At 54.6% G+C, this 11,273-nt stretch overlaps 2 protein-coding genes across 2 annotated transcripts; one reads left to right on the plus strand and one right to left on the minus strand.

Annotated features, from left to right (window-relative positions):
- Nucleotides 1-6,116: 6,116 nt before the first annotated feature.
- On the minus strand, nt 6,117-7,050 carry BZA05DRAFT_405299 (uncharacterized protein). Its single transcript, XM_051484401.1, has 2 exons — nt 6,248-7,050; nt 6,117-6,193 (listed from the first exon to the last, which is right to left on the minus strand). Exon 1 carries the CDS (start codon nt 7,034-7,036, stop codon nt 6,401-6,403), a length of 636 nt encoding a protein of 211 aa, XP_051337391.1. The 5' UTR covers nt 7,037-7,050; the 3' UTR covers nt 6,117-6,193; nt 6,248-6,400.
- A 2,726-nt stretch (nt 7,051-9,776) lies between these two features.
- BZA05DRAFT_405300 (HotDog domain-containing protein) lies at nt 9,777-10,572 on the plus strand. The gene has a single exon (XM_051484402.1). The coding sequence runs from the start codon at nt 9,900-9,902 to the stop codon at nt 10,428-10,430; it is 531 nt and encodes a 176-aa protein (XP_051337392.1). The 5' UTR covers nt 9,777-9,899; the 3' UTR covers nt 10,431-10,572.
- The last annotated feature ends 701 nt before the right edge of the window (nt 10,573-11,273 follow it).

Below are 11,273 nucleotides of genomic sequence, written 5' to 3' on the forward strand. Positions count from 1 at the left end.
AAATGCATCCGGATGCCTTCTGCTGATTCTGCACAACGGTAGGCAAACGTTTCGAACTGCCGAGTATATTTTGTAGCGGCACCATCCGCAGCGGGAGAGAGGGAGAGATCTTCCTGTTTTATTCCGCATGCAGCCTAGGTAGGTATCTAGACTAGGTATGGCGAACCAACGAACTTCTTTTCCTGCCCGCCCTGGCCAGTCGAGGTGAAAGCCCCGGTACTAGCCAGCCCGATGCGGCGCTCCGCTTCAGATGCCCATCCATCCGCAGCGGGCGTCTGGTCGGCTTGTCGTCCACTGGAGGGTGCGAGTGACATCTCATGGCGACCTCCGACCGGAGCTGCAGGTGTGCGAGTGACACTTTATGGTCACGTACGACCGGAGGCCCGGAGCTGCAGGTGTGCACAAGACCTCAACCGAACGGCGGACCACGTGCGCACACCACCACACCCCACCGGTCATCCCACCATATCTACCAGACATCTACATCATGCACATATCCAGCACGCACACCCCACCCGTTGCTTGTGCCTGACCAGTGGTGCCTGGTGCCTGGTGCCTGTCTCCCACCCGCTGCCCATCCGGCGCCGACACCACCTAGCACCAAGCACGACTCGAGACGTCAGATCTTCCGCGTCACCCAGCACGCCCACGCGCTGGAGCTAAAGCCGAACTCCCCCCATCCAGCGGAATAAATACCCCCCGGCCCCCCATTCCCCCCGGCCCCCCACCCCCTCTCCCCCCCTCCTCCCGCTCGCGGCCCCCACCGAATGTTTCCCCCGCCCCCATTCCCGCCAGATACCATCTCGATGAGGAACCGCCCACCACATCCACCACGCCCACCACTCCCGCCACTCCTGCGGCTACTGGCCGCCTGCTGCTGCTTCGACCACGAACAACAATACTCCTACTCCTACTCCACCTCCGCCCCCCATACCACCCATACCGCGCTCACGCCGCCGCCGCCGCGCGCATACGCCCACTGGGGCGCTGACTGGGGGTATGACTGGGGATGCGCTAGCCGCGACGGCATACTCACGCCGCCGCCGAGGGTGTTGTCCACCCGGAGGGCGCGGAGGGATAGGAGGGAGATGGGGGAGAGGAGTGTGCGTCGCGCTGGGAGTAGGAGTGGGAGTAGGAGTAGGAGGACGCCTAGGCTTGTGGTTTCGGAGCAGAGGGCTAGGGAGTTGAGTTGGTAACTTCCATGGTAGCGGGTCGTGGGTTTTTCTTGGGGGGGTGGGGTTGTTGGTTTGTTGGTTTGGTTTGGTTTGGAGCAGTGTTTACGCTGGGGGCGGGGGCGGTGTTTGCTTTCGTTGGTGTGGGTTTGCACGATAGATTATAGAATGATAGAACGATAGATGATAGATGTGGAGATAGATGTGGAGATGTGGAGATATCTGATAGACTATACATAATACAACCAGCGTGCTTTTGCTTTTGCTTTTACGTTTGCTGTTGCTCGTTGGATGGTTCTGACAAAGTCTATAGTACTGAAGCTACGACGGTAATTTGGTACGCACGTTTGGGTGGAGGGAGGGATATATGTGTTCACATGATCTCGTGGTTCGTGGTCTGCACCGGCGAGCGGTGGCCGTCAGTGGTTAGTGGAGATATCACTCACGAGGCATCACAAGGCATCACGCGGCCCGAACACGAACCATTGTTCACACATCACTCCGAAAGATGACAGCGTCACTTGGTACCGAGCCTGTTACCGAGTCCGTTAATTACCGAGCCAGTTAGTCACCGAGCCCGTTACCGGGACCGTGGACCGACGGACCGAGGGGAGCACAGACCATACGTGTCTACGTACGTACCTTTGCCATCGGTATCGGCCGACAAGCGTCCACGCGAGCGAGCTGTCCGTTCGTCAGGATATGACTAGTGTCAGTGACAGCGAGGCGCGGATGAGCAAGACGTACATAGTAGCAGGCTGGCAGCCTTGTTCCGTGGTCCTTGTTCCTTCGAGAGCGAGGCTTTGCGAGACTCGAGAGGAAGGCATTGGGAGGCTTTGTGAGTCGAGAGTTACAGTTGCACTAAACTCATGAGGCGTTGGGGGCCTGTGGGAGCTGCTTCGAGATGGGATTTCGGACTGTGAGACACCATTACGGTTTTGTACTGTGTAAGTACTCACTGTTATCTAGGTGAGTCGCACGTAATCTAATAGATATGAAGGAATGGAAAATAAGTACTGCCTACCGACGGGTTGGCTGGACCAGGCCCACCATTCACGCTGTTCCCCTTCGCCCAGCCCGTGCACTGGTGGCCGTCACTCATCTCACTCATCTGTCTTGCTCCGTAGGTATGGATGTATGGATAGGGTGTACGTGCGTTTGTATATACACTACTACTGGTACATCATACAGTTGGACTCCTCACTCCTCCGCGCAAACAAACAAAGAAAGTAAAGTAAAACAAGATACAAATACAAATACAAATGCAATACAAAACGAAACAGGACAAAGGAAACTAAAAGTACAGTGCCTCCTGTTCCATGCCCCCCAAACACCAGAACCAGAAACCAAAAGAAAGAGAAAAAAGCAAGATCAAAAGAAAAGAACTGGTGGGAAAAAAGAAAAAGAAAGAGCGGCTCCAACGGAATAGATGCAAGTCGAATGAGACATGCCATGTTGAACCGAACGCCGGAACGAATCGAAACGAGAAAATCAAAGCAGCAAGAAAGCAAGCAAGATCCCCGCCCCCGCCCCAGCCCCCCGTATTGCGCCCGAGAATCCAAACAGAGAACAGAGAACAAAACGAAACAGGAATGTGGATGTTTGGCCGAAGCCTTGTTATTGTGGCGAACAAGAATGTGGATGTGTGGCGGAAGTCGTGTACTCCACTCTAGATAGCAGTTGTGGCGAATGTGGATGCGCGGTACGAAGGCCGAGGATTGGAGGGATTTCTTTTCAACTGTGGCGCAGTTAAGTTCAGATCTGTTGGGACAGCGCGGAGCGCCACTTCAGATCTGCTGTTTGTTTGTCGCATCGCATCGCATCCTGGTGTCGCCCCCCGGTAACCGGTGATCGAGTTGTCTCGCTGGCTGGCTGGCTGGCTGGGTACAGAAAATGGCTCGAAGTTGCAGGGAGGGTGCGCTCCGATTCGCTGTGCAGCAGATGACTCTTCATCATCATCATCGCCGGTCGGCCATCCCGTCACAGAGCGCGTGGCAGACTGGCAAGGGCAAGGGCTGAGGGGAAAGTCCTTGCCGCCTCCCCTCCCTTCCCTTCGCTTCCCCTGCGCATTTCCTGCCGGTCGGTCGGTCGGTGTGTCGTGCCTTTCCCCTCCTTGTTCCAGCCCCCCCTTCCCCTCTTCGCCTGAATCTGGAACAGCAGCAGCAGCGCACCCACGCCTCTCTACCCAGGTAGGTAGAGTAGCTCGTTATTTCGCGCTCGCGACCGAAGACGACGACGAGGCCATAGAGGTATCGCTCCTCCAGCCCTCACTCTCCTGACTCGCCTCGCTAGCCCACATTTCCTCGCGCTCCTCGAGCTCCTCAAAAGAGAGCGTCTTTGTGCCGCCGCCAACGCCGCGGCGCCGATCGCACAGAAGCGTTTCGTGTCGCTGCAGCGTCGGTATCACTCGTGTGTGGCTAAAGGCGGTGCGCCGACGTGAGGCGCCACCGCTCGCGATCGCGGGCTTGGGCGAACTCGGCGGAGAGGGCAGGTACATCGTCGTTCGGAGGATCGGTGTTGGTTGGTTGTTTGTTGTGTTTGTTGTGTAGTTTGTGTGTGTGGTGTTTTGGTTGTGTGTAGAAAGTCCGCTCGGAATATGAAGAAGAAGAATGTTGATCGTGAGCGGCGCTTGGTGCTTGAATCTCTTCGAGCGGGGGGGGAGACGGGCGAGTGGATGGTTTTGTATCCGAAGCGAGCGCCTCCTCTCGCTCAAGCCTCACCAGCCATCCTATCACGTCGGTCCAACCACAACCAGCCCCTGGGTGTGCCTGCAACAAAGGGAGAGAGACAACCGTGCAGGCCACACCCACAGCGATGGATGGATGGATGGCAAATGGAAGGCGAGAAGCGTCATCGCATCGGGGCGGTGGCTGGAATTCCCTCCCTCATCCCTCCGCCTGCTTTCCTGTTTGTGTTTTCTTTCCCTGTTCCCAACGAGAAGAGAGCTCAGGCCTCAAAAGAAAATCCCTTCAATCGATCGCAGACTTGCCACCTCACTCCCTCATCCACGATAACTCCAGTCCAGTCCAGCCTCCGGCTCGTGTACCCCGACTTGCCCCCCGCCCTACGCATGACACGCACCCGTCGCCCGGACCAGCCAACGCATCTCTCGCACGCGCTTGCCTGTTGGTTGCTTTCAAGTTGCAACCTGCATTACCGACAAATCATCTGCTTACTTACCGTAGCTAGCCCTTACCATCCCTCCCTCCCTCCCTTCCCTCCCTTCCTCCCCGCTTCCAGAGCTTGCTTGCCTGCCTGCCCGGTGTTAGAGTTGTTGCAGGGATGACGACGGCAGCGAGGCTGTGTTGGGTGTTGGGTGTTGGCCTATGTCTGGGCCGGTGTGACGCATCGCATCGCCGCCCCCACCCCCCAGCACGGATCACGTGTGCTGGCGCGTGCTGCGCGATGAGTCGCGCGCTGCGGATGGAGGGTGAGATCGAAGGGGGGTGGGGCGACGCGACGGACTGGGCTGTGGTGGGGTCGTGTACGGTAGGGTAGAGCTCACAGTAGTTAGGCTTCCGGACTCCAGAGTCCAGGCACCAGAGTCGAAATGGTGGTGAGCGCCGAGCGGGATGCGCATACGGTAGGTATGGTAGGTGGGTGGCGGTCCTATCATATGATCGCCTCTAGCTAGGTATTGTTTGTATGAACTATTGAGCGCATAGACTCGCCAACAGCCAGCAGCCAGCGGCCAGCTGTGCAAGTCGAAGTCGAAGTCGAAGCCCTCCACTCTTCATCCACCGAAAGCTCGACTCAACTCGACTCAACACAACGTCCTTTCACCTCCGCCTCCACGGCCGCTCCGGTTCCGCTCCGATTTCGCCTGGAAGACACTCTTGCGGTCGGACGGCGAGATTTATAGATTATTTATTTGCGGCGGTGGTGGAGGTGAGGTGAGGCGTGAGTGAGACGGTTGTATACGGTAGGTATAGGTAGGGATGACTCGTAACTGTGAGTATGAGTAACATCCCGGAGATGGGCATAACTACCTTAGGTACTCTATCGGCTTGCGACTCTCGACTCGCGACTCTCAGGGCCGTATTTCGGGGCCATGGTTATTTCGGCAACCCCGGATATACCTAGTAGAGTAGTAGATGACGGTAGGAAGATCACAGGCTGCACTCTGCACTCAGGAACGCAGCCAGGATCCATCATCCATCATCCATCGTCCACCAATCGTTCATACATTACCGCTCCAGCCGCGCGGCTTTCAGTGACGCCAGCCTTCCTCGTGTATTGTACAGCACATGCACATGCCATCCACATATAACAAAGCTGCAAAGTGCACTCCCAAGTACTGGTCGTGACCGGTTTTACACTGCAAAGCCGTTTCAACTTTCAACAAGCATGCCAGTGGGCGCGTGTGTGCTCGTGTGGCCAGCGATGGTGTGGCTACCTGCCAGGTAGGTATGTGGCTGTGTGGTGTTGTGGCTGATCCGTGCCCATCCATGGGCCATCAATCTCCACTCTCCACTCTCCACTCTCCACTCGAAGCGGGGGACTGGAGGCCAGTACTCCACATACTAGGTTTCTGTCCACGTTTGCTTTGCTTTTTATTGTTCTCTATACCCTGCCTTCAAATTCAAGGAGCTACAAGAGCCCAAGTACGCACTGCGGCGGGTCAGGGCACAGATCACTCGTTCCTCTGAAGTCTGTCGTGGGGGCACTGGTGGTGGTGGCCGCTGGTGTATACTTTACCGTAGAGGACAGACCGTTATGGCCGCCACCGCCGCTCTCCCTACACATCTATAGCCGGCATCGATTTGGATATCTCTACAGACTACATACAAACTCAGTCTGCCCACTGCACAGGGCGCCTTACAAACAAACAAACAAACACTGCGGGGCTCATCATCAGAAGAAGAATTGATTCATGTCATATTTCAATGTTTATAATAGAAATCCATAGTAATAATTATATAATGAAACAAAAGGAAAACCTCCAGCAAAAACATCGACGGAGCACTAGTCGTTGGTAAACGTCATGGTGTAGTGTGGGTTTATGTAGTTCATCGCCACGCCTATCATTCCGTTAGCATGGGCAAACATAGTAAAAGCTGGCTACTATAACCTACCTTAAAAGGCGTGGAAAGTGAAAGTGGTGGTGCGGAACGTAATTTTCCTTCCTCATTCGATGAGCCGCGATTTGGATCCGGCTGGGGAGGGAAGTAGTTCCCAGTTAAGCCAGCCCGAGGACACTGGGCAGCAAACCCAGTAGTATTTTTATCCTAGCAGAACACTTGAACTATAGACATATCAGATGAACCACAAATCGCTCGCGAGTCGTGACATCCTCGGGACGTATCAGATGACACCCTAAAGGTTCGCGACATCCTCGGTGAGCGGCTGTCCGGAATTCCCAACATTCTCCTGTTCCTCGGTGGGCGGCTGTTCGGAATTCTCGACATTCTCCTGTTCCTTGGTGGGCGGTAGTTCGGGATTTTCAACCTTTTCCTCTCCTTGTGGGCCGCGAAGAGCAAGAGCTCCTTCTCGATCTTCCTGATCTGGTCCTGGACATCCTCGGTCTTCTGTTCGAGATCCCGCCGCTTCAATCGCTTGTACAGAGCACCCGTGGTGTCGTCGAGAGCAATGCATATCTTCTCCCCCATGATCCGGAGAAGCTCTGAGTTGAAAGCGTTCCAATGCAGCACCAGGCATTTCTCGGTGTCGTTGGCCTCCACCACTCCTTGTAAGTTACTTAAGACTGCCTGAAACTCATCGACGTATTCTCCAATACTCTCTTTGACCTCGGAGCCCAATCCCCGGGAGATACGGCTCTGCTGCTGAGAGACGGCGGCGAATGCTTCTTCTTCCTCCTCGTAGCGGACAAATATGTTGTCGCTGTCGGTGTCGCTGTCGGACATGGCCGGGGATGTCTGTTGGACTGGTGTCAGTTTAGATACATAACTATGTCTCGCACCGGTCAGGGAGATTCGGGAGTGGAAAAGTGCCTTGCATGCTTGATGCTTGAGTCTTGACAAAGACCCAGTTCAACTAGAAGAAGGCCGAACGCATCTTTTCGTCGTATCCAGTCAGCTCACAAACTCTCTCGGAATGCCCCAAAGTAGAATCGAATCACTTACCTTTGTCACTGCGCAGCGTTGTGCGCAGACAACCGGCGAAATATTCGCAAATATGGTTGTCGCTGTTTTCCTCCCAAATGTTTGGGAGGCAAAGCGAGGCGAAACGGCATGGAAGCCGGTTGGCCATGGTGTTGATGATGTCGAAAGACAGACCGAACCGTCAGTGCCGGATTAGAAGCGCGCCGTACGTGTAGGACGGTTAGTTGTATGTGTTAGGAGATAGTATGCCTTCGAGGGACGTTTGCTTCCTTGATAAAGGCGTCATTGGTAGCGGCTGGCCCATGAGCTACCACGTACCAGATGCCGCTGTGAAATGTGGATGGGAAAGGGGGTGGAATGTTGTGGGAAGAAGATGAGGAGGAGAGGGAGCTTTGTTTACGCTTTTGTAGGTCTCGAGGGTGGAAATGATTGTGGGATGGAACCCGTGACATGCTTTAGGACTGAGAGTAGCATCTTGGCTGTACTCGCACGTGACTGCAAAGGAGTTGCTGCAAGGACAGACATGAGGACGGCCCAAATGCGTTTCTGCAGTGAGATGACTGTGGAGTGTTTCCTTTACTCTATTCCAACTCAAAGAACGGAGTCTCCAGAGTGAAAATAAATACTCATGGAGAGAGTGAGCGGCCAGTCACCGAACGGGACAGCGGGCGTATGTGTGTGACGAAGTGGCTTCCATAGGTGGGTGGGTATCGACCAAGAGCTGGATCCGGCCCGACAGGACACGAAGCCAAAATGACCTCGAAGCTACTTAGGTTCCTACCTCAATTGTGGAATTGCGCCAAGCAAGACCTTTCCGTCGTGGAGACTCGAGCTGCTTCGCCAGCTGCCGCTGCGATCATCTGGAACGTGCCCGTCGGGCTGCGGTCACATCACCCCCCGAGTCGATCACTGATTATCACTCGCTCACTCGGCCGACAACAGTGGTTCAGTCGGATATCCGTTGCGGAGGCGTCTATTCGGTTTTGCGGGTTCGATTAGACTACTAGTAGATCACTGCGGTAGTGTTGATCGAAACATGCGCTGCCGAAGATATGTACATATGCTGACGGGATATTTCACCCCGTCGCACGCTATGTCAGGCTATATCATGCTTCGTTTCTGGTCTAATTCACTTTTAAGGAGGTCGTGGCTTTTGGTTTGCCATAGTCTAAGGGCCTAAGGCTGTATACGAAATACATTGGTAGCTCTCTCCCCATATGAATATTTACAAGCGCTCCAGTTCAAATGGCTCGGCGTGCTTTTGTGTTCTGAATGATGGCTCCTCAGATGTCGGTGGGCCTCTCCCAGACTTCTCTGGCGCAGTCCCGCAGTTTTTTATATCTTCCACCACTGGGTAATCGCGAAAAGGAAAGGGTTGTCATTCATCTAGCATGATGTAAACCATTACGAGGCCAACCGAGTAGATATCGTTGGTGACCTCTCCGGAGTCCGCTCTGCCGTATGTATGTACAAGATCGTCGTTCGCGCAACTCTGCAAACATTCCGGGGCGTCCCACTGTCTTATACCGCCACGAGGCTGTCCCGAATCTCCGCTGACCTTGAGGCCACTGAATCCGAAATCCGTCACTTTGACCACGGCCCATGATATCGGCGTCAAAACCAGGCTGGCCGTCGGTTGTAACTTGCGAAGATCAGAGCGTTCTCGGGCTTGAGGTCGGCATGGTTCGAGCTCACTTAGGAGCTGCTGCAGAACTCGTGAAAATGGCTAACGGTATCGTTGCCGTTGGGCAGTTTTGTCGGAATGGAGGATATTGGATACACGCAAACGGCAGCTCGGTCTGGAGCTTGACCCACTGCAGTCATCCTCAATGCGATGACGCGGAGTTGGCTCTTGTTGAGGGTCTTGTCAGCTCGGCGGTAGTAGGAGCTCTGTCTATTCCCAGAGAGCTCGTCCGTAATTGAGGCACAGGCCGATGAGTTCTGGTCGAGTTTCGCCAGGCCAACACCCGTGTACGATCCCCAGGGCTGCTTCAGCACCGGACATGTGCGCGACTGGCTTCAAGTTTGCGGACGACTGCTGTGACCGGGCCCAACTAGTGCAAAAAATTAGTATTTGATTGGTTGCCGGTCGACCAGCCGTGCTGTGGATAACAGTCAAGGATTGCCTGACGTTGGAAGACTTGCCTGTGGCACGGGTGTTTGTTCTGGCCACCAAGAACTGGCTAAGCCTGTCTTGACGGTATATGTCTAACTTTTGACTGGTGTAGTAGCCGAGGTCGGTCGTGAGTTTTAGGAGGATCCGCAATGGTCGGGGATGCTAGCCCGTGCATAGATCAGCGCAGGGAGATGTGAGGACAACGGCGAGCATCTTTGGGAAGGTCGAAACAGAAACAAAAATAGTCCGTGGACCGTGGGTATGTACTCGGGTTTGGAATCGGGGTTGCGAGATGAAGAACAATCCGGCGATCCTGCTGGCGATCTGTGCCAAGTCACGTGGAATCACGTGGGATTGCTTCTCTCAGGGACCAGGGACCATCGGTTAGCCGTTGGACAGCTCCAAGCTCGGCTGTGGAGTCTGGATGTTTCAACACACAAATAACTACAGCCCACCGATTCGCCCGGCCGGACCGTAATCGAATCCACACTCCAAATCCACACTCCGATTCCACTTCAATTCCACCTCTGTACATATCTCCCGCACTCGATGGCTAAACCAACCGTCCCTGCCCCCACCCACCCTGACTTCGCTAGCACACCATGGGCGCACGCACTCCTCACCTTGCCCACCACCGTCCCCATCACCAACAGCATCATCCTCGAGCCGAAGCATACGCTGGGACGCGAAGACTCGCTCACGGCCGTCACGCTGCAAACCCCGTCGACGTTCCGGGCACTATCGCTGTTCCGCATTCTGCCCTGCGACGACGCCTGCCTTCTCATCTCGCTGGGCGACGGCATGAACGGCCACGAGGGGATCCTGCACGGAGGGATGGTAGCCACCATCTTGGACATTGCCGTAGCCGCCTCGGTTGATACTCTGGCTGTTACGGCGTACATAAACGTCGCTTTCAGGAGACCGGTGCCCACGCCGAGTGTCGTGCTGTGTAAGACCAAGCTGGTCAGGAAGGAGCGGAGGAAATTGTTTATCAATGCTACGTTGGAGGATGGGATCGGCGGCGTGTATTCTATGGCAGAGAGTTTGCTTATTGAGATGCGCCAGCAGGCGAAGTTGTAAAACGGTGGGAAGGACCCGAAGCTCAGTCTTTGGACAGATGTACATACATTACAAGGCGGTTGTTGGGTCACTCGGGCCGATGTAGATTTTATGAACTGCACTGCTATCATGTGTGCAAATGGCAGTACTGGTGCTGGTGGCGTGTGTTATAGAATTTTATTTTTCTCCATGACGATCGACAATGTGGCCTGATTGAATTAATGTGGTCCAATTGAATCCTTCCCAGTATCTACATAGTCTCCCAATCCGAGAACCTATCGAAGTATGTAACTACCACAGTACCACGGTAGCACTCATATGCGGTTTTGGGTTTGGGGAACACTTTGTCGATCAGCTTTTCTTTCTTTTCACTCTACATGATGCTCCATGTGCCCATGGGTGGTGGTGGTGGTGGTGGTGGTGATGGCTCATGGATATCTTTTGGGGACGTGAAGGAGGAGAATGGCGTGGTGGGTCTGGGGAGGAAAACCCGCAGAAGCAGAAACAGATCCCACCGTCCCTGCCTTTCATACCCCCGCCGCCCAACCCCCGGATACCATAGTTAACTACCTGCGAGCTCTGCCGGCATAGGTACCTATATGATCGTTGCCCGGGGAAGGCGAAGGGGCAATTCTGAAGGACGTTGGTTAGTATAATACTGTACTGGTAGCAGATGATAGGTAATACAAAACGTTCCGGGATAGGGTGACAACGCACTGCAGTTTTTTTTCTTCCAACGGAGGAAATGGGATGCAGCTTACGGGATGAGGAGATGGGGAAGGGGGTTGGAAACGCCACAGCCAGATATCTGTCGATGTCTCGACCTTGGAGGGTCCCAGGTTGGGTTCCGCCGTCCAGATCATG

The sequence above is a fragment of the Tricharina praecox genome (genome assembly GCF_024521635.1).
Source record: "Tricharina praecox strain CBS 144465 chromosome Unknown BZA05scaffold_21, whole genome shotgun sequence".
Lineage (NCBI taxonomy): Eukaryota > Fungi > Ascomycota > Pezizomycetes > Pezizales > Pyronemataceae > Tricharina > Tricharina praecox.